Source organism: Gallus gallus, chromosome 4 (assembly GCF_016699485.2).
Source record: "Gallus gallus isolate bGalGal1 chromosome 4, bGalGal1.mat.broiler.GRCg7b, whole genome shotgun sequence".
Classification (NCBI taxonomy): domain Eukaryota; kingdom Metazoa; phylum Chordata; class Aves; order Galliformes; family Phasianidae; genus Gallus; species Gallus gallus.
Genome location: NC_052535.1, coordinates 84244432 through 84266902, shown reverse-complemented (window position 1 = coordinate 84266902; position 22471 = coordinate 84244432). Strand labels below are relative to the sequence as shown.

Here is a 22471-nt window from a genome sequence, read left to right as displayed (position 1 = left end):
GTGCTCTCAATTTATCTATATTAAAAACAGAGCTATAAACTTTTGTGTATTTAAAATACATAATATCACACTGTGAGCTCAATTATTGATCCTCGCTGTTCCCCTTTTTTTTTGGGTGGGAACTTAGTTACCAAAGCACTGCACAATTTTTATCTGTTTTTCTTTAATAGTCTCTTAAACATGAAGTCTCAATTAACCCATAATCCCTAAGATTCATGCTTCCCAAGAAGCTAAAATTTGAATACAGTCAGTCTTAGTTCAGTGTAAGACAAGGTACATGCTCTGTCATGGCTTTTTATTTATCATTTACCTTCAGATGGTAGATGTAGTGTGCAATCATTTACTGCATAGCTTTTTGCAATCAGTTTCTCTCTGGACACCCTTTTACCATTGTATTCCTCCATGTCATTCACGTATTCAGCTTCACCCCACACTTCCTGTGCTTTTCCTATATTTGTTTCTCCGCAATTCATTGTCTTTCTCACCTCCCTAATGTTGGCCTTAGTTTGATCTTAGTACCCAACCATGTTCAAACACTGAAGTGATGACAGCTTCACTATAAATCAATGATTTAGATCACCGATAGCACAATCACACACTCTAAGAAAACACAGGCTTGCCTTCTCAGGCACATATGTCTGGGCTATTGCACAATGTTCAGCACAGAACTATCTTTGTGTAGCTGACTCCTGCTCAGTTTTCATATCTTAGCCCATTAACACTGATTTGCACATCAATCATCCTCCAAGCAAGTATGGTATGCTAGTTTGTGCAATATTTCCCAAAGCTATTTGGAAGTACCTAACAGTTATACAACAACGGGATGAATGCAATATCTGAGTCCTTCGGGACTGTAAGCACAAAGACTAATTCCAGCAAAGGGATGATCAGATTCTTTAGGTTACCTCTCAGAGAGAAACAGGCCTGTACAGGGCAGTTCAGGTCAGGAGTTTCAGAGGTGCCTTTAATCACCATCCAGAGAATCCTTTCTGCACCAACTATAAATGAAACTGAGTCATCTAGCCTCTCTAGGCACAAGATACAGGACAGGCTACTGCCAGCGCTTTGTACAGCAGAGAAACGCGTTGGCACTGAACCACTCTCAAGGTGACACAGACAGCCCTTCATGTCTGTAGAGCATTCAGCCTATATTGCCAAGGGGAAAACAGCGAAGTCCTACTAAAGAGAGAACATTAGTGCTTAATGAATCATTTTCCAGCATGAAAATCCTGCCTTTTATTTCAGGCTACAAGGGATTCAAACTAAAGCCAAATGGCTTACTCTTCTCATTTTATTTATTAGCAGAGCATATTCAGGACATAACTATTTTTTTTTCTTATGTGAATAGTTCACAATTACATGGTAGTTATTCAACAAAGAGACTTCGCCCTTTAAAATGACAGACTTCCTCTGGAATGCTTTAAAAAGAGGAACATCTAAAAAGGAGTACCTACTAACAAATACTGAAAGCTTTGTTTTTACATAAGAATGAGTTGTGATACAAGCACTACTTGGAACAGTGTGAAACTCTACATGCTTTATCTCTGAGTATTAAAGCTTAAAAACCCTGAAATTCCAGACTGTCTAAGATGAATTTAGATAAAATTTGGAAAATACAAAGAGAAAAGTATAAAGGAAACTTTTGGAGACATCTAACAAAGTCCGTAGATGACAGATCACAGGCTGAGAGAGCTGAGGTTTTTCAGCCTGGAGAAGAGAAAGTGAGGAAGACGTGACAGTGGACTTTCAGTATCTAAAGGAAGGCTGGAAGAAGGAAGGGGACAGGCTCTTTTGCAGGATCAGTTGTGACAGACATGGGGGAATGGTTTCAAACTAGAAGAGGGGAGATTTTGATTGGATATAAAGAAGTTTTTTACAATAAAAGTGATGAGGCACTGGCATAGGTTGCCCACAGATGTAGTAAAAGCCCCATCCTTGGAGGCATTCAAGGTCAGGCTGGATGGGGCTCTGAGCACATGATGGAGCTGCAGGTGTCCCTGCTCACTGCAGGGGAGTTGGACTAGATGGCCTTCAAGGGTCTCTTCCAACTCAAAAGATTCTATGATACTATAATATCAGCAATATCTGGATGATTTGCAGTCAAATCCATCACGTGGCTAGTACTTACATGCAACGGAAATGAAAAGGGGATTTTTCACACTTAAGTATGTTCTGTTATATGGAAAAAATACTACTTTTTCACTTCCTGCCTTCTCTTTGTAATTGCAATGATGATCCAACATGATCTGCTCGTGCTGAGAACAGACTTAGTTGGTATCTGCTGGTTCCCGTGTTCCAAATACTAGAAGCAGTAAACAAAGACTAAGTTTGGTTCTTTTCAGCATCTCTCAAGACTGTTAAAAAGAAATACACAGTAAAGGAGATAATAAGGTGAATTAGTACCTGTGATTGCCCTTCGGATCTCTCGTGCTGCTTCCTCCCGCATCTCAATTGAGGCTTGTTCACTATACCAGGCTGCATGTGGGGTACAGATCAGGTTTGGTGCATCCTTCAAGGGGCCCTGACTAAAGCTAAATGAAGATTTAAAACAAGATCAAATGACAAAACAAATTGGGGGTGGGGGAATAGGGAGATCCAGAGGGATTTGTACATACATTTTATTAAATTCTACAATAGAAAATAATTGCATTTATATTCCTTGTTGGGTTTGTTTTTAACTCCATAACTAAATTTATTACACTATTCATTGTATTCATCACATTTTATAGACTCAAAGAGTAGAACTTAAGTAAAGTAGCACTAGTAGCAACATTAGCTTCCGTTCAATGCACTTATTGTTAACTACAGCCACTGTTGTTCCAGTATTCATGCAGAAATGCATTAAGGGAGACCCAGATTAATTCAGGATGCCACTCTGTCCATCCATCACAGTTTCACTGCATTAGCTAACAAAGCTTTCTCTCTCAAGAATCACTGTCTGACTCTTAGTCATTAAAAAAATAACAATTATTTGCACATTGATTATTGACACAAGCTTGTCAATCAGCATCCCCAGCTTTTTGATAATTCATTTATTTTTTCTATTATTTTAAACTACTTTTTCTTTCCTGTTTTGCCTAGAAACTACACAGAAAGAAGGAATTTACATGAGGGATCGATTTTCAGGGAAAGCAATGAATCTATATAACGTGCTTTCACAAATACAAAGTAAGAAAACTGAAAATAGTGGGAGTTTGCTCCTCCTACCTATTTTCAGTTTTAATCATCTTCCAGTCAAGTGCAACACCAGTAGAGCTCATATTTTAAGACAAAAATGTGCTTTTAGAGTTGGTAATAATTCATAAAATTATAGATCTCTTCAGCAGTTTAATAAACAACAGAATATCTTGCAAAGCTCTCAAATAAAGAGTTACATGCTGCGATCAGATAGACTTGCAGCATTGAAGCCAAAGGAAATTGTGGCTGTAATCCTGCAACTGAATCTCTGCAGATGGTATCTCCATGCAGTAAATGGGGCTTCCTATAGGTGCAAAGGTCTGCCTGTGCAGATCCGAGATCTGAATTGGGAAGAATATATGTAGCTGGAAGTCTCTTGAGCTGTTTAGATTCTAGCTTTGCACAGCACTACTGCATTGTAATGTCTACATTTAGAAGTAAATGAATGCAGGGTATAAATAAAAGTATTTGTGATATTGCACTGTGTCTCAATAGATATTAAAATTCTACCTAAAAGGACACCATCACTATATTTTTAAAACTTCTATTATCCCCTGCAAGCTGATACAACAGAGTCTGTCCTCTCTCCATTCTTCACAACCTGCCCTCAAGTCTTGAATCTGTTCCTGTTCAAAAACCTATGTGGATGGTTCCAGTTAAAATTAACATTTCTCCCTGCCCAGACTGAGCAAGTGGAAAAGGCTTGTCACATACAAGCACTGAGTTACTACAGTCTTCTTGTAATTCAGGCTCAAGACTCCAGGACAACAAGGCTCATTTCTCATTAGCAGCACTGGTACCACAATACCAGTGCCACTTTGGGGAGTGGCACGTCTTGGCCTAAACAACTGGAGATGCTTGTTGGCATTCAGAAAAGTAAGGCTAATGCTAGAGCTCTGCTCATGGCAGTAGTTACTTCTCTCCTGCCGAAGAGAAACAGTAAAGGAAATCAAAATCTGAACTCTAACAACTTTCCTTATCTTTAATTTTTTGTGACCTGGCACGTTTGTGGCTTTCCTGCCACAGGAAGAACACTCCTCTCAAAGCCATGACACAAAGCCATGCCCAGCACTAGAACTTCAGTCTCTGACATTTGCACTGAATAAACACATTAGATTTTTAATTCTTTTTTCTAAAGGCATTAAGTCTTGGATGTCTTTTTTTCCCCCACTTCCGACCACATACACAAGCTCCATCTACTTTTGCATTAGTCCAGTGCTGCACAGATTCATGTTGCTTTACTAAGGAGTATTTAGCTACCAAATGAAGGGAAAACTCATTTACTTATTGCTGTTGATTGTATCATGCACTACGACTTAAAAATAAGAAAGTGAACAAAATAAAAAGAAAAGAAAAGGAAAAGCACCTGAATGGTTCTGACTCATGTACATCTAAGGCTGCCCCTCGTATCCTTCCTTCCTTCAGGGCCTGTGCAAGTGCTTTTTCGTCTACTAACCCACCTCGAGCTGTGTTGACCAGGAAAGCCCCTTGTCTCATCTAGGGAAAGTTAAAAACAAGAATGATGAAATAAAAATAAATGAAATAAAATCGTTGTGGCATTATTTTTTACTCAAAAGAAGCATCCATTACAACAAAGGCTATTCAGCTGATTTAACCTGTAACAGTTGTCTTCCCTTTCCATTGGAAAGTACCACAAAATGCGATGCTTCTAACATAAAATGCTATTTCACAGCATTTAATAATCTTTTGTTTCTTTTAAGTAGTGTCTTTTCACAGAAGCGTTGTTTCACATATTGTGCAGTAACATGATCAAAAGATATAACTGTGCATATGAAACTGACAGATCATTTTATGCCTTTTTATTTCACTGTGAAATTGCATGAGACAGAAACTAGAGAACATTCTTAAACAAATTCATATCTTGTGGTTTTAAACTTTCACACAAATAAAAGCCTGCATGAATTTTTCAGAAAAGAAATCAATGCTTTTGGATTTTCAAACACATTTCCCTTCAGTTGCCAAAACACAGTAGACCTACGTTTTATTTACTGTTGTTACTTCAGCTTTCTCCTCCTCTTAAGACTTTTCAAATAAAGGTCTAAAGAATTCTTATATTATTCAATTAAAAGGCATGAAAATGAATTTGGTTGAGAATGCTGCGTGCTTAGGAGAGAAGCTGTGCTGTGCATTGTGCAGATTAGCATTGCAGGTGACACTATGTGTGGAGAACTACAAGTATTTACACCACAGTATATCCACAACATGAAAACAAAGTGGAAGTTTAAATAAGAGAGATGGTACGGAAAAGAAAAAAACTTACATCCTGCTTCCAGCCACCCTAATACTTCATCTTTTATCAGTCATCTCCAACACAGCTTCTGATCTCAGAAGCATTTCAAAGCATGAAGCATGTGAAGAGCAGGAACCATGGTGAAGATCAGTGATAAAAAACCTGTTTTGAACTGGCTCCATCTCTCCCCATAAGAAGAAATACCCAACGTTTTGACACCACGTCACCTACTTGAAGCCTACATAACAAACTAATGTGTATATAAATGGATCCATTCTCAGAAAGTGATTCAAAGCACAAACAGCAAGGAGGTTTGGATGACAGTCAGCTACAAGAATTATTATTTTATTATTATTATTTTAAAGAGGTCACTGGATATATTCAACAATTAACATGCACTTGTTTCCAGTAGAGCTGTAAGAAAGAAAACACATTTTTCTGGCCAACTCACTAGCTTGAATTGTCCCTGCCTCAGGCCATTTAAAGGGTTTACATTTATTGGACTGTATAGCAAAACCAAAGTTCATTTACTGTGGAACTAAGGGACACTTCCAGTTGCTGCATCTCCACTATGCAAGAGGAGCAGATTAAAACTAGCACAATAGGGCTCACCCAAGCAGCACTCACAGCCATGTCATATGGGCTTACGAGGGCTTATAGACTTCCTATTTCTGTGTTCTTGCAAATATAAGGGACAATTGGATGTTTAAGTGCATTTATACGTCCTTTGAAGAACTCAAAAACTTTGAGCAAACCTTACCAAAATCTTCTGTCTGTCCATAATAGAGTTCCTTATTTATTTATTTATTTATTTTTTACCTTGAGGATTATTTGCAAAACTTTCAAGCTAGCACTAAGACAAGCCCAAATCAAACAGAACCCGGACACATAAATGCATTCTAATGGAGAATAATTGTGTGACTCATGATAAACTACAAGGGTGGATGCAGCTGGAGATGACTGTATACAATGCGTGGAAGCTTGAAAGAGTGCCACAGCGAGAACTGCTGACAGCTGTTAGTATTCACCTACATTAAACCTGCACGGTTGCTTTAGAAGTGTATTCATACAATTGCAGAATCACCTTCTCACATCTCTAACTGAAGATGACCTCAGTTTCTCTTAAGAACACTTGATTACTATGGGCCCAAAAATACAAGCATGAAACACTTCTCTGAGCTAATTTAGTACTAGAAGGCCAAGTGAGATAGCTAGGCAGAATGCTGACCAATTAAAGGGAAAAGTCCCTGAAAGAGAAGTGACATGACGCCAAATTTCCAAAGACATTTTAAGGTTATGTAATTTCAGATTCTAAACAAGATTCAGGGTGGGATTCACGAAGATTCACCATACTTCTCCACGCTGTTTAAAAACTGATTATTACATGAGTGTGCAATATTGGACAAAAGAGGCACACAACGGGCTCTAGAAATTTTTTAGGGCAACTCTAGCATCTGGCAGACTGAAAATGCTGTTCTATTCTTGTTGCTTGAAATTCAGAAGATCTGGTCTACATAAGTAATCAATAATGAACAGAGGTTCATATTAAGGTTTTCTGGTTTTCAAATATGGGTTAACATTCACATCAGCTGTTACAAAACTGACTGCTTCATCCAAACTTTCACCCAAAGGAAAAATTACCTTAAGACACTCATAACGCTTTCACTTTGTTCCTAAATAAAGGATATCAAGATAAATACCCACAATATCCTTTCCAGTTCAGGTTTTATTATATACATTTCATTTCACATGGCATCACTCACTTTTAAGCTGTTTTGTTTGCTTCTCTCACTCTCCAGAGCTCATCCCATTTATCCACCTCTCCTTAAAATCTCCTAGACTGATAGACTGGTCAAAGCTTCAGAGGCCACTGTACAAGTGACCACTGCTAAGTCCTACATAGCCCCCACTGAACTCAGTGTGGCTTCGTTTGGGTTCAAATGTCTGGACATCTAACCCTACAAAAATGTTGCATCTGCACACAGAACAAAAGAGAATGGCCAGAACAGGGTGAGCTCAGTTTTCTTAGCAATCTGAATTCCATTAATTTTTAAGCTTTAAACCCCAATCCCAGGTTTTACACTGGGATGGGTCTGCAAAACCTCACAACTCTCAGAATCAAGATGTACATTATTTCATCAGATGTACGTGTAACATGTTGAGTCATTGTTTTGGTTCTCCTGTAGTTCAAGAGCACCAGGTACAAAGTATTTGTCAAAAAACAAGCAGGAATTTTTCTGCAAAAGAGCACCACAGTCACTGTAACCAATACATACATATACTGCATGTACCATAAACAAAAAAATGCAGAATCAATTACAACATAGCTAGAATTTCTTCCTGTATGCTATCTACACTCTAAAATCTCAGTGTTTTATTTCCTACTGTTGCCTACACTGAGGCCTGAGTTAGAAGCCAGACATTTAATAAAAAAGCTTACTACTGAATTAGTTACTACATGCCTAGGTTTCAAAGTGATTTTCATATTATCTAAAACTTCAGGGAGAGCTTTGTTCTCATTCAAACAAGCATGATTTTCCCCAAGAATGCGATGCTGGCAACGTGAACCACCCGAGAAGTACCCTGCAAGCCTCAGCGCTGAGCACTGGAGGGCGGCATTTAGTCACAATCCCTCGGTGATGCTGAAGAACACAACCCGAGGGACAAGAAGGAAAGGCAGAACTGCTACCTGCAAGTACAGGTACAGGAGGCAGCTACCAGAAGACACAGAAGAAGTGTGTAAACACAACTTAATCAAAACTGAGCAACATGTAGAAGAGCACGCTATTTCCACAAGTGCAATGTGACTGAAGAAAACTGACAATAAAAGCAATGATATGTAAGGCATCAGCTACTTTCCTGTTAGTTATAAACCTATTACATTTCAAAGCAGCAAAAGTGAAAAATTCCTTTCAAATGAGAACTTGCATCTTTATATAACAAAGATATATACAGTGTAAGTCAACAGCCCCTGTGCAGAGAGCACTCACAGAGATGATTACCTGCTTTATGGTGAAGTCATTAATAAGATGATGATTGTGTTCATTCAAGTTGCAGTGCAGGGTAACACAGTCACTGTGGAACAGCAGGTCCTGCAAAGTGCTCACCCGCTGCAGTCCCAGAGCACGCTCCATGCCATCTGAGAGGTATGGGTCATAAAAAATCACATTGAAGCCAAAGGCTTTGGCACGTAGTGCTACTGCTTGCCCAACACGCCCTGCAACAAGACAAACATGATGAGAACAGATGTGAAGCTGCTGGAGTAAGGTAACCTCCTCCTTTCCACTGCCAGCACTTGTATCAGATGCTATCGTTTTGTACAGCAGGAGGAAGAGGATAAAAGGAACGGTCACCCCTCCCACTTGCAATCCTCGTTTGGATGAGTAACGTTATGTCTAGGTTGTTTCACATAGCCTTGCTTGAAACAAAGCAGGTCTGCACCTTTTGCAGACAGAGACATGGAGTGACAGAAGATGCCGTGTAATCTGCCATAATCTGTGTCATACAAAGACTTGTCTGCTGGGCCTGTTTGTGGTAAAACACCACTGCTTGTGAACACAGCCCGACAAGGACTTATTCTTACCCATGTTGGACCAGCTGCCTTTAATAAAAAGCTACAAAATTAATCCTCAAAAATGGATGCAATGAAAGATAATTTGTTTAATCTGAAGCCAAACCATTCTCATAGCGTGGAATCTCCTTTCTATACCAGCATTTTCTCTCACTTTCAGTAACATCCTTTCAGCATTAAAATGCCTGGAAAAATCCAGTCATTTGAAGCTTTTAAAATTTTTCAATCCATTTACCTAAATCACAAATAAATACAGTCCATTATACGGCACCTAGTTAAGATGAGCACAGTACCAGTCAGTATTTACACCATCCTTAGCTTTTCCCTGTTTATCTTTCCTTACTGTCGTACTATTTCAGAGCTGTGTTTGAAATTGCTTTTTGGGCATGACTCCATGCTGCATACCTCAGTAGGAGTGCATTTTCCTTTGAAATACCACCACTAAAACACAGAGAAAAGGAGTAAAGTAAGGAGATTTTGCAGAATGAGAAGCAAAACTCTTGTTGGGTTAGAAGACTACACGGTAGATACTCACATCATTGTTATACAAACATTAGATAAAGACACTGCAAGAGACACACCATAATTCTCATGTCTCATTTAAAGAAGAAAGTCAACAAGTTTTCTTTTGTAATACCTGAGCATACTTGGAAGAAGAGTCAAATAAGCACAGGGAAATCCCTTATCTTTCCAATTATGCCCAAAGAGATTTCCCCCTGCTTTTCAGATTCTCTTTCAATAAACTTAAGACAACACAGGAAGAGAGGCTGTGTGTTGATCATTTTACTTCAGCACAGTTATTCTGCATTGCTTAGCGCCAGATGTGCTCGGAATATTAAGCAGCCTGTCAGTCAGATGGGGGCTGTCAGCTTCTCTTTGGGGACACCAACTTAAAATACTCCCAATCTTTTATTTCAATACTTGTGTATGTTGCAATTGTTTGCCTTTCAAGCTGTTTCTTATAAATATGAATTAAAGCATTTTCAGCACAAGCACTATTATTTTCAAATTTTGGCACGTTCACAGATACAGAAATCAGTCACACAACTGTAAACATTTTTTTTTTCAAGCTAGCGTATCACTTTTACTCTGACTCCATTCATCTCCACATGTGACACTCTGTCATCTGTTCTTCTTTACACCCCTCGCAGCACTAATACCCGAGGGGATTCATGGCAGAGGAATCTCTTACTACAGCTTCTTCACTTAAAGCCGTGCTTTCCATTCATCACAGCCGGGCCTACACACTAAAACCTTCTGAGACGTGCAGTTTCCTTTTGAACACTTGGAATTCACATGCGTGTACTTCTGGCCAGCACTGCCTTATTACATTTTTTATTAAATGGGACAGACCTCCTCCTTAACTGAGGATTCACATTCAGTCATACTCCTTACAGAAATACACAATTGGGTGCTTGTAATTTGCCAATTCCTTTCAAAATTACAGTCAACTACAAATCTGATGTTCAAAATATGAAAAGAACTTCTTGATCTGCAATACAGGAAGAATGCATAAAATGCACTGCATTGCAAGAAAGCAAAAAGCAACAAGAGCCTACTTTAGAAAGTAGGAGATTTATATATAGCTCTAGCAAAGCCCATGCACCATTTCAGCCCAACTACAAGTAGTTCACAGACACACCAAAACTGCCTTAGTCTCCTGCTGGACTCACCTTCTCCCTTCCCTGCAGTGCCCGTTCGCAGGGTCTCTTTGTGCCAATGACCAGATTTGAGAATGGTAATCTCAGAGCTGCAGTAGTCAATGACCCTCACCCAGCCCCTGGGCAGTGAATGTGCACCTATGCTGGCGTTACAGAAGTTGGCTTCAATGTCCTTGATACCATGGAAATGATGACAACCTGCCTGGAGACTTCCATGGAAAGAACTGCTCGCACTTAGCATCTCTGCAGCAATAATGGAGAATGTGGGTAATTTCTATTCCCTCCTGGATCTCTGATCCACAGCTTGCCTCTGTGACTGGGCCCTTTTCTTCTATTTCCTGGGGAGCACACAGGTGACCTAGCAGGACTGCTAAGGGGGCAACATGGCCCATGTGACAACACCAGCCAGCTCTTAGTCCTCACAGTCTGACACACTGAGCAGTGCCATGGCCAACACCTGGTCAGGCTTGTGACACCAGTGGGAGAATAGAACAGATGAGGAAAGACAAACTGAGTGATGACATGGATTACGATGCACTGACAAATGCGCCTGGAGGAATTTCACCTTTCCTGAGTGAGGAAATGCATTAGCTATTAGTCACCAGCATTTGTAATTGGGAAGGAAGGGGAAGGGAGTGCGATTTCACAGCCTTCTCTGCTGCAAAATGATCATTACAGCAGAACCAGTTCCAGTTACCAGCTCATCCAACTCCTTACATGCTGCTGCTCACAAATACTCTTTAAAAAATAATAATAATAATAACCTGCCTTGATAAAAGATGAAAATGCTGTGGGTTTTTTTGTTGTTTTTTTTTTTTCCTTCCTACACTGGGCTTACTATCCAAGCTTGTAAATCTTGTGATGCATCACTTGAAATATCGGACACTGGGTAGTAATAAAGACTAAAAGTACCATAGACAGCTGTTTAATGATGTGATATTATTATTTATGAAAGGCACACAGAATCACGCACTTCAAAAAGACAGAAAGAAACACAAGCTCTACCCTAAGGAACTCAGAGGCTGATCAAACAGGGAAACAATGATGGATGGTACCCAACAAGCACATGAAGGCATTATGCTATTGAGTCTTTGCTTATCTTCAGTACAAGCAGAGGATGAGAGATGGGGTAAACTTTAAAGGAGGAGCACTAAGAAATAGGATTAAGCAGGATAGACCAAGTGTCAAAGCAGGAATATGCATGAGAGAAGGCAAAGAAAAGAGAGTGGGTGATGGAAAAAGACAAGTGAGTCATGAAACTTGGCTGGACTAGTGGATAAGGAAGTGAGTAGTTGGAGGTCTGGATGAATGACATAGTCGTTCCCTAGCACAGAGATAGGCAAGAGCTAGGATGTTTCTTTTTAGCACAAAAGAAAAAGCCCAGTAACAGATGTGACAAACTGGACTTGGTTGCTGCAGCACAAATTGATATAATTTAACCCACCCACTGCTGAGATAGTACAAGCTTAAGACAAGAACAGAGAAACACAGCTGCAGAGACATAAGGGACGATCCCAGAAACATGTTAACAAGCACAAAAACAATAACACTACACAGCTCCAGAGGAAAGAAGCAGGACTTAGTAACAGGAGAACTGTTTTATAGGTGCTACACTCACTTCATAGTCTGTTAGCCTGGCAGCACTTCTGATGTGGACACATCCTAATAGGTAAATAAACTGAAGCAACACTACAGATGTGGGAAAAGGTCACTAGAAGAGAAACACAACCTAAGGGAAAGTCTGTTTACATGGTTCTAAGTGCACATTTTAGGTTAAAACTAGAGACAGATATCTGAAATGGGAAAAAGTATGTCACTGGGTGTCTGAAGTGCACAAATACTAAATCTAGTCTAGCTTCATTTCCACATGTTCTAAGACTGTGCACTCTTATTCCTCATAAATACACAGCTATGTAAGAGTTTATTTGAACAGGTCAGAATCACAATGCTGTGCTTCTTTACTTACATGCACTAAACCAACATGGGTGTATTCGAAACTAACTATAAAGCATTTTCCTTGAAATTGTGAATATTCTGTTGCAGGAAAACAGAAACAACTAAAGGCTACAGAAAATTACTGGTTAAGAACTGTAACAGATGTGTACCTTTACACAGTTACCAGCCTTTTAGTATATCACACACACAAAAGGCTTATTTAAAATAAACAATCAGCACCACAAACAAATCCCAGTACTTCATGTAGCATCACACAGATACAGGCAATCTGATTATCCAGTTGTTTCTCTGCTGTTTCCAGTCATTTGCAACAAAAACAGCACACTGAAAATTCACTGTCACCAATACATCAAGACTTTTCGCTTATCTCAGCCTGGAATTACAGTGCAATACAAGAAACACAGTGCCAGCAGGACAGATGTCTCCAGCAAAAAAGCACACAGAATGTAAGTGAAGACTTGGGTTTCAAAAACGTGACGTGCATTTCCATCTTTAAAACACTACAGGTGATTTGTCTCTTATTTCTGTACAGGCGGTGACCATGAGTATAATACCATTACACCATATATCATTCTGTGTTTAAATGAGGTGCATTAATACACGGATACAGATTTAAGTAAGAAAGTCATGACCAACATCTCAAAGGTTGTATTCAAAGGAAGTTCTTTAAGTATTAAGATGCTTTTACTGCCTTGCATGCGCATTCCAACGAATACTACATAACACTGAGCTCCTTCCAAATTCCAGAGTTTGTGGCCTGCAATATTTCACAGTAATGTGTAACTGGAACAGTCATTTAAATATAACGTCCTGTTGTCAAAATCGTATCATTAATTCCTGTGGATGAATACTATGAATACTAATTACATTCAGAGTCTGTGAGATCTTTGATAAGACAGGTACATAACTGAGTAATTTTTATATAGAAACTGACTTGCTTTTCTTTTCTGCTTCTATAACAGACAGTAATTAATTCATTTCAAGCAAGCTTGTCCACCTGTTAGATGCTGAAATACCTCTCTGAATGTTCCTAAATCTAACTAGGTGATTTTATTAGGTCTGGAAGCACTTCATAGAATGAAAACTTCCTTGCATATATTTTTTCCTCTCATTTGAACTGAAATACAAATTCAGACATAGCCTGACCAAATTCAAGAAGTAACTGCCCTGCAGCTTGTCACTGCAGCAAAGACTTCCTAGACATATTAAATACAAGAAATAGAAAAAAGCACAAACAGACCCAGACATGACAATGCACAACAGACACGATACTGGGTACAAGCAGCAGAATCCTTGTCCTGGAAAAGGGAAACAATGGTGCCTCTTTCCCTTACAACCAGTGTGCCTGGCAGTGGGCATTACAATAGCAGAAAGATGTATAGAAACTCAAAGAACTCACAGAATATCAACTGCAAAAGTAAGTTGTCTGAGGGAAACAATGATGTATATGGGGAAAGTATCTGAGATATATAAACACCAGGAATGAAGTGGTATTATGCAGAATGTTTGGCATGAAACAGAGTGAAGCGCTCTGTCTCTGTAGCTCAAATCCTTGTATTTATTTTTTTTTTAAAGCAATGAAAGGAAAGGAGTATTAAACTACATCACCACCACACGTACCTAATCCAATAATGCCCAAGGTTTCCCCTCTGATCCTGGCAGCTCCAGAAGCCACTTCCCGAATCTGTTCAACGCTTTGTACTCTCGTGCCTTCCCGCAAGGCCTGGTGAAGCCAGGTGGTTCGTCTGTACAAGTTCAGAATGTGGCACATGGTAGAATCCGCTGTTTCTTCTACAGAGGCAGCTGGCACGTTACACACTGCAATCCCTGCAAAGAACGGGTGGAAAGGATAATGGGTTGCCAAACATTTCCTTCTTCTACCCATTTAACAGCAATCCCTGAGTATGATGTTTACATTTACAGCTATTTCAATACCTATTTTGCACTAATACCATGTTCCTGACAGCAATGACAGGCAAACATCTGACAAACTAGTTAAGAAGTACAAGCAAACTTCCTTTTCTGATTTTGCTCTTTTACTATTTACTGTTTCTCCACGTTAAGGCAAGCAGCAAATGGACAACCGAAACCACAAAAGTAAGTATATAGATGTCAGGTAGCTTAGTAACCAAATCAATATGTTAGTAAGTGTTTTATGTGCACAGCGGGTTCCATGCTTTGAATAGCAGGAAGAAATACATGCTTTTCTCTCACCACAAAGTCAGTGAGGTTAAAGATCACTGTTTGCACTTCATTGTCTGAGTTAACTTTCTGCTACTGAGCAGACACCCTCCCAAAAGCTGTCTATGTGTTACAAAAAAACATTAATTTAAAATGAAAGCCACTCTTATAAACCTTAGTGAGAGAAATACTATTTCTAAGACATATATAGACACGGTGGAACAATCTGTTTCACGTTGCATAGGAGTTTGTAGAGTTGCTACACATAGAATCCAAGTCCTATCTTGGTCCCTCATATTAAAGAAAACTCATTTAGATTTCAATATTGAAATACAAAATCTGCTTCTGCACTGAATGTAAAGGTAACACAAAACTTCAGCTATTAGGAAAATGCATTTTTAAATTAATAGCTGAAAAGGCTGTAACATCAAGAAGCTGAAAGACTACTACAGATTTCTACAGACTGTTGGGGAAGGAGAACTGATTCAAGACTCAAGGTATTCTGTTTTTTCTTTAAAAACATTTTGTTAAAGAACAAAACAAAAACAGGCATTGAACGTAACAGAACATAAGTCATCTCATTCTGTTTTTTTTTTTTTAATTAGCTTTTACCTTCCAGTACTGAATGTACAGCTGTGAAGCAAAATGTTTACTTGAAAAAGCTCACAGCATTTCTGACCTGTCTTCATTCTTTCTCTTCACTGCATGTTCGTTCTCTAATCATCAGCTCCCACTAATGCTCTTCTCTTAATTCTGCTGACTGAGACCAAAACCAGCTGTACACTGGTATAATTTCATGGTAGAGAAATGACATATATACATGTTTTGTATACTAATAAAAATAACCTTAATACTGTTTTCCCTGTCAAGTTGTTTGGGTTTTACATAAATAAATATTCAGTGAGTCTTCAGCTAATACCAGTAGATCTTGTGAAGCAAGAAAGAAACCAAGCGTTCTCTTCAATTAGACTAATAACAATAATCTGACAAAAAATGAGCTTATATCTTATATATAAGCTTGCATATTTATCTATGTTTTCCATTCAAATGCCTTCATTCTGCTGCCCAGTACATTCTACAGCCAACAAAAGGAAGCTCAGAACTATTTTTCTTTCCCCTGCTGTTGTGTGTGCTGAGTCACTGCTCTACGGACTTACACAAAGCTAAAACAGCATCACTATTAATGTTGGCATCCTGCTAACATCAATGGCAGTCTGAAACTCACCATACTTTAAAAATGAAAGAAAGAGCACAAATGAGGGAAAAAGTGAAAGATTAAAATATAAAACCCCTTTAAGTGCATCACATTAAACAGCTGCATTTGTTTACACAAAAGGTCTTTCATGGAGCAAAAAAAATGCAGGCTTTAGATGGAAAGATGAATTTAATAAGCATGTCTCCTTATAGCTGGCATCAATAATAAAAGAAAATGCCTTAAAATGACCATAAGTAGTTATACCACATATGTGGGAAGAGATGCAAGAAATTAAGCTTGCCTTACACTTTCCTCCCTAATACATTTCCTTAGGGAAGAGTATGATCATTTAATTCCTAATTTGTAGGAACATTCCCCCCCCCCCCCCCCCCCCATTTTCCCCTTCTTTAATAACAGCTGGTTTCAAAAAGGCATGGTAAACCATACAGGCAGGGGGGTAAAGACAATGCTCTGAAGGAAAGAGATATTGCACACTGAAGAAGATAACGCAATCTTCTCTTGTCCACTCCTTCTATGTTCCTTTTCCCACTGCTTTCTTTTCAATGATCACATGCTTAAGTTTAATGTTGAAAAACTTAGTAGACAACAGGTGTTACCCTTGATTCACATTTCACTTGCATGTAGTTACATTTACAACTTGCACATATTTTCTAGTCAACAACTAACAGTCTGGAGAAAAACAGATCAGATCATAAAGACATCACCCAAGGAACATCTGTTTGCATGCATTTCAAGAAGTGATAACATGAAAACAACACTGAATGAGAAAAGCTGGTAACAACCTCACCAGTGTGCTCCCTGAACATTACTCCCAAAGTTGCTATGAAATTTCAGGAGAATGTCAGACCTTAAGGTCCAACTCTGTATTGTATTTCAAGACTGAATAAAAGACTTTTACAATGAGCAATTAACTCTCATGTTAACTCCTTGAGATGCATATTCAACAAATGAAAAGAGATTTGTCCCAGGAGCAGTGAGTTAGATACAAACTCCAACCATTTTGCTCTAGTTACTGGGAGAGATTTTACATTGCAAGTCTTTCAGCATTTACTGCCTTTAGAAAGAGACAGCAAGTACATTTTCTAAATACTGGAATACACAAATGAGGTGGATTTTAACTGCATAACTCAGACTAATCACAACCTAAGAACTGAATTATTAGCGTTTCATATGAATGAGAATTCCCCAAGTCTGCTATACTGCGGCTTGAAGAGCGATGTGAATGCATTTAAATTATAAGCTTTGCTTACCATCCAGCACAGAGACCTACCCACAAACCAGCACAGATAGTCCGCTCATCAGGGATTCTCCACACAAATCAGACTCGTGACAGGTCTGAGACCTTTGATCCAGACCCAATCTTTGGCTTTGAATTCAAGAGTTTTACCCCAGGGCAATCTCTACGTGCGTGTCTGGTTTCTAGGGCTCAGCTTACACACCCAACTTTGTCACCACTAAGAATAAGCAGGAACACAGCCTTAGACACCTGATCTGTTCTTCAGAGAAACTCACAAAAAGTTCTTATCCTGCTGTGCAAACTACACAGCCACTAGTAACAAACGATTATTTTACTTTCATTTACTGATAAACAGACCCACATTACAGCTCCTCACTACATCAGTGGGGCTATTATTAAGACTAAGCACTGTCATATGGAAGTAGGCAATTCTGAGATCTTCCCAGAGCATAATGGGAAACTATTTATTATTTAAATAGATTAGATGTAAGGAAGAATTTCTTCACAGTTACAGTAGCAAGGCCCTGGCACTGCTGCCCATAGAGCTGTGGGTGCCCCATCCCTGGAGGTACCCAATGCTGGGTTGGATGGGACCCTGGGCAGCCTGAGCTAGTGGGAGGCACCCAGAACATGGCAGGGGGTTGGGGCTGGGTGGGCTTTAAGGTCCCTTCAAATGCAAACCGTTCTATGTTATTTGATATTTTCAATCTACTTAGAAAAACAAAAAGATACACAGACTTTTATTTCCAGTTATAGTTTTACATGCAGATTACAGATAACGGATGGGTTATCCTAAAGGAAGTGAAGGAGAAATCAGACTATTGCTTTTTTTACAGTGAGGCACTAAGCACAGTCTTCATAGTTGCAGTATCTAAATTTATTCTGAAGTAGCAACAGCTGATTCCTCTACAAAATCGATACTTCTATATTATGGAGTGCTTTAGAACTAAATCTCATACATCATAAATAAGTTCCAGACAGCTGATAATGATCTCATTTTTTATTCAAACAGTAGTAGTTTTCCATGCTGATGGAATTATATTCTGTGATTGGATTACAGAAGACAGTAGTTAAAACACACAACTCAAGTAAAAAAAAGAAAAAGAGAGGAAAAATTATGGCCATACTCCTTGGATTTATCTTGAACAAGCAGACCGTCATCCTGTCACAAAGCCATTAATATTATCACTTAATTAACTAATGCTAATATCTCTATAATGATTTTTAAACACTGATGAGAAAATTATACAGCTTACATACTGTAATGTTAGCATGAATTGTACAGGAAACATTGATGCAAAGACTCAGATGCTATCAAGTTTCTAGAGGCAAGTATAAGACACAAAACAAAGTCTCTAATAGTCATACCTAAATCTCCAGCAGATTTGATGTCAATATTATCAAAACCACTGCCGATTCGGACAATTATTCGAAGTGCTTTAAATTTCTCCAGGTCTTCTCGTGTTAAAGTGATAGTGTGATACATCAGTGCACCCACTGCTTCATTTAGTACCTACAAGTAAAATGAGAGAAATAAATACTTAATGTTTTCCTTTCATAGGATCTCAACTTAATCATGTATACAAACTTTCAAGTACTAAAGACTGTAAAAGCATCAAATCTAGATCTTTTATTTTAAAGAGTATTTGCCCAAGTATCTTCCAGTCTACTCAGGTTTGTTGTTTTTACCATTCCTGATGTGTCTATTCTAGCATGATGAGATTAGCTTTAGGAAGAGCTCAGTATCTGTGCTCTTATTAAGAAGGAAAGCTCATTTCACAGGAGATGTTTTGCAACACCTGGCCCTCAATACAGGACTGCATCTGCACACACATACAGAAAACAAAACATGAGAGCAGGCACTCAATTTTAACAATAAGCATTTTTTTGTTTAGGCAGCTGACAATCAGTTTTGAATGAAATAACAGAGCAATCACACAGTGGTACAGGCATCCACTGCACTATTAAACCTCTCTATACCTGAATAGAAAACATTCAGTAATCATTACAAAACCCTTGGACAACAGAGACTGAAATCAGTCCATTTATACACAGAGCATGTATCCTTAGTTCAGTGATGGTGCAACTATCTAAGCTCTTGCTGATGGGAAATTGGAAGTCATATAAAATAGTGCAATTGAGATTATCCAGCAAAGCTAACACCTCTAAGAATCAAGAAAGAGTACCAAGACAAAAACATTGCAAAAATGAAACGTGAGAAAAATAAAAGCAAAAATAAACTGACAGGACCATCAAGATTTTAATATCTCTCAAACGATGTGAATATATGTCTAACCTACTCAAGAAAGGTTAAAAGACAGGGGTGTGAAGGAAGTTAGCAAGCAATGTCCAGGAGTTTTCAAATTCTGCTTCCAGACAGCCATGACACTGCATGCCATGCAGCTCTGTCTGTACAGTGAACTGTTCCACTTCTTCAAAACATGTTGGTTTCCACCTCCACTGTAGCACCTAATAGCACAATCATTCTACAAATCACTACAGTAAGCTGCAATCACGTCAAGTGGATCCTATCATGCACATCCCAGTTCTCCGGATGCTCCAAATCTCTTTTTCAATAGTCTTTTGGGCCTGGTACATGTAGAGATTCTTTGAGTTGAGCTACTTCTGCTCATGTGAGCATTTTCTAGGGTATGGCGATATCAGGGCCAACAATCAACATCAATAAAAATAGAAAAAAAACCTACAGCAAAATATGATCTCGCACACAAAGCATGCCAACAATGCACTGGAACACAAGATCTGCAGCTGTAACTTTAAAAAATTAAAATACAAAAATATTTTAATAGAACATGTAAACAAAACCCATGAAAGTAAAAGAAAACTGCTCCTTATTGAATGCCCCACAGAATAATCTGTATTTCAATAGGTGTTCCAGGACTGGCAACCCCAGCTCTAAGTAAGACAGAGACGAGAATCCTTTGAGCAGAATTTACTTGTAAGGCTGAGAACTACAAGAAAATTAGAAGTTACACAGCCTTGAAGTATTGGCTACAGCATAATTCAAAGAACAGCTGAAGACTCTGAAGATTTAAATGGTTATATGCATGCAGAACTCCTTGATTTTAATGGTACAGGTCCTTTGGAGATTACATCTAGCAGTCACCAATCGGCATGATGGCAATCATCAGATGCTTTTACTTCAGCTGTTACAGAGGGTTAAAAGAAACAAAAAACAACAGTTTGTTGTGTTTGCTTCCACAGTGACTCTACCACCAATTTGGACTTTCCACAACACATATTGTCTGGTACAGTCTGCCTGTGAAATAGCCCTTCTCACCAGACTAAATGCCCACCTACAATGCCCATACGTGTTGTGGGTATTTTTGTCCCACTGCTCTCTGACAGAAAATTTTTCCAAGATCTCACTGCTCAAACACAGAATTCCCAGTCACAACTCACAGCACGGCTCATGTCTGTTCGATGGTGTCAGTGTTGGCCACTTACTCAAACCATGTTTTGCTTCCTTGGTGTTTATAATCCACACGTATTAATAAGCAGTGATTGTATCTCCTCTCAGCACTTGCTTGGCTGTGCTTCACAGGCCCAGTTCTTCTAGTCTCCTCCAGGCCGGTCCCTCTCTATCCCCTTGGTGCACTTCCTTCTCCAAGTCACAGCCCTGAGTTCTACACTGATACATTTCCATGCACTTGGTGCTTGTGGCTTTGAGGTCCTGAAGATCTCTGTGATTTCCCAGCCCTCTCCAGTTGGCCACGTCCTCCATCCGGCACCGTATCACACACACACTACTGATGCTTCTTTAGGGGTTGCTGCAGACAGCCGCAGCACTGACAAAAACATCCTTTACTCATACATAATGTGCAGTAGCTTACAGCAATGCACCCAAGACTGATGAGACAGGCAGACTCTTCTTTCTCTGCTCTCCAGAACTGGAAAGGGCCGCAGTGTTTGTGTGCGCAGGGAGCTTTCGGTACCTCAAGAACCACAGTAAGCAAGGGCTAAACACAGACGAATGGGCTCAGGCATTTCATTTGGGAATTTCACTTCATAATCATACATCTTTTATTAACTCGGTCAGTCAAGACTGTAATTTGCACTCTGTGAGCACTGGTGTGGATTCATCACATTACAGTTTTGAGTCCATTCAGGTTCAAGCTTGGCATGAGGATATCAGAAAGTATTTGCTAGTGTAAGAATGCACTGAATGAAAAGGAAAATCATTTTTCAACTATGGCTTAATGCTGACATTAACCATTTCCACATTCATTTATGCATTATATGAGATATGAAACCAAAAGATATGACAAATCTTTTATGATTTTCTTTTTACTGTTAAGTGCTTCTTGGATTATGGATGAGTTAGCAAAGAAATGCACTGCCAACATGTAGTCTTCTGCTGTTGTACGTTATCTCACATTAATTTTTGCTAATTAAATTATGTTACTGCTTTCAATAACTAGCCGTGTGACAGAAGCGTATCAAAAAAGCAAAAACAAATGGAGAATCTGAAGTTAGAAACATTCTGCACTGAGATTAATGTTAATAATGCCACTTACAGCTTTAACAATGGAGTTTCTGTACTTTGATATCACTTGTATAAATTACATTCTCAGTCATTACATACATTAAACATACTTAAGACCAGTGAGATTGTTAGATCAAAAATAAAACTTGAACTAAATCTGAGTAATAAATGAAACTGAAATCCAGCAGAAACATAAGCAGATCTGGCATCTACTGCAGTTATGTTACCAAAAAAAAAAAAATCAACTCCTGATAATTTGTACTACAGGCATCACAAACAAGCAAGCTAGAAATTTCAGGTACGTGGCAGTCAGACAACACGCTTTTAAGATCTCCTGCATGGAAATGAAACAGGCAAAGTTTGATACAGCACTAACAGAGGTAGCTGCATACCTTCGGCAGCCATTTCTGCTTTCATCTGACTACAGTTGGCCTTTTTGGGAAGAAAGGATCTGAGATAAAAGTTGAAACACAGGACACAAGTTAGACTACATAATCATTTGGTGACAGAAGGAAGCTATGTGCATTATTGTTCTGCCCTCAGTTACTGACTTACTTCCAGGTGAAGCTACAAACTGCTGAAAGCCTTTTTCATACCCTCTTCAGTGAGCTGACATCATTTCCAATCAGAACTGTTGAGACAGGTCTTTTTGCTGTTCTTCAACCTCAGAATGACTACTTTGCTTTCACAATATGCCACCTCTCCAAGGCGCTTAGA

The 22471-nt window shown here is 38.9% G+C and overlaps 1 protein-coding gene across 38 annotated transcripts in view; it reads right to left on the bottom strand.

Annotated features, from left to right (window-relative positions):
• Positions 1-22471, bottom strand: part of CTBP1 (C-terminal binding protein 1) — a 221785-nt gene that overhangs the window by 5795 nt on the left and 193519 nt on the right. For 25 of the 38 annotated variants that reach the window (XM_046940238.1, XM_046940240.1, XM_046940234.1 and 22 more), the window contains 5 exons: positions 18619-18763; positions 14237-14443; positions 8431-8645; positions 4544-4674; positions 2404-2531 (listed from right to left, as the gene is read on the bottom strand). In XM_046940238.1, the coding sequence (XP_046796194.1) occupies positions 2404-2531; positions 4544-4674; positions 8431-8645; positions 14237-14443; positions 18619-18763 (826 nt within the window). The remainder of the gene's footprint in view (positions 1-2403; positions 2532-4543; positions 4675-8430; positions 8646-14236; positions 14444-18618; positions 18764-22471) is intronic. The other 13 variants (XM_046940247.1, XM_046940248.1, XM_046940241.1 and 10 more) reach the window with 3 other exon arrangements.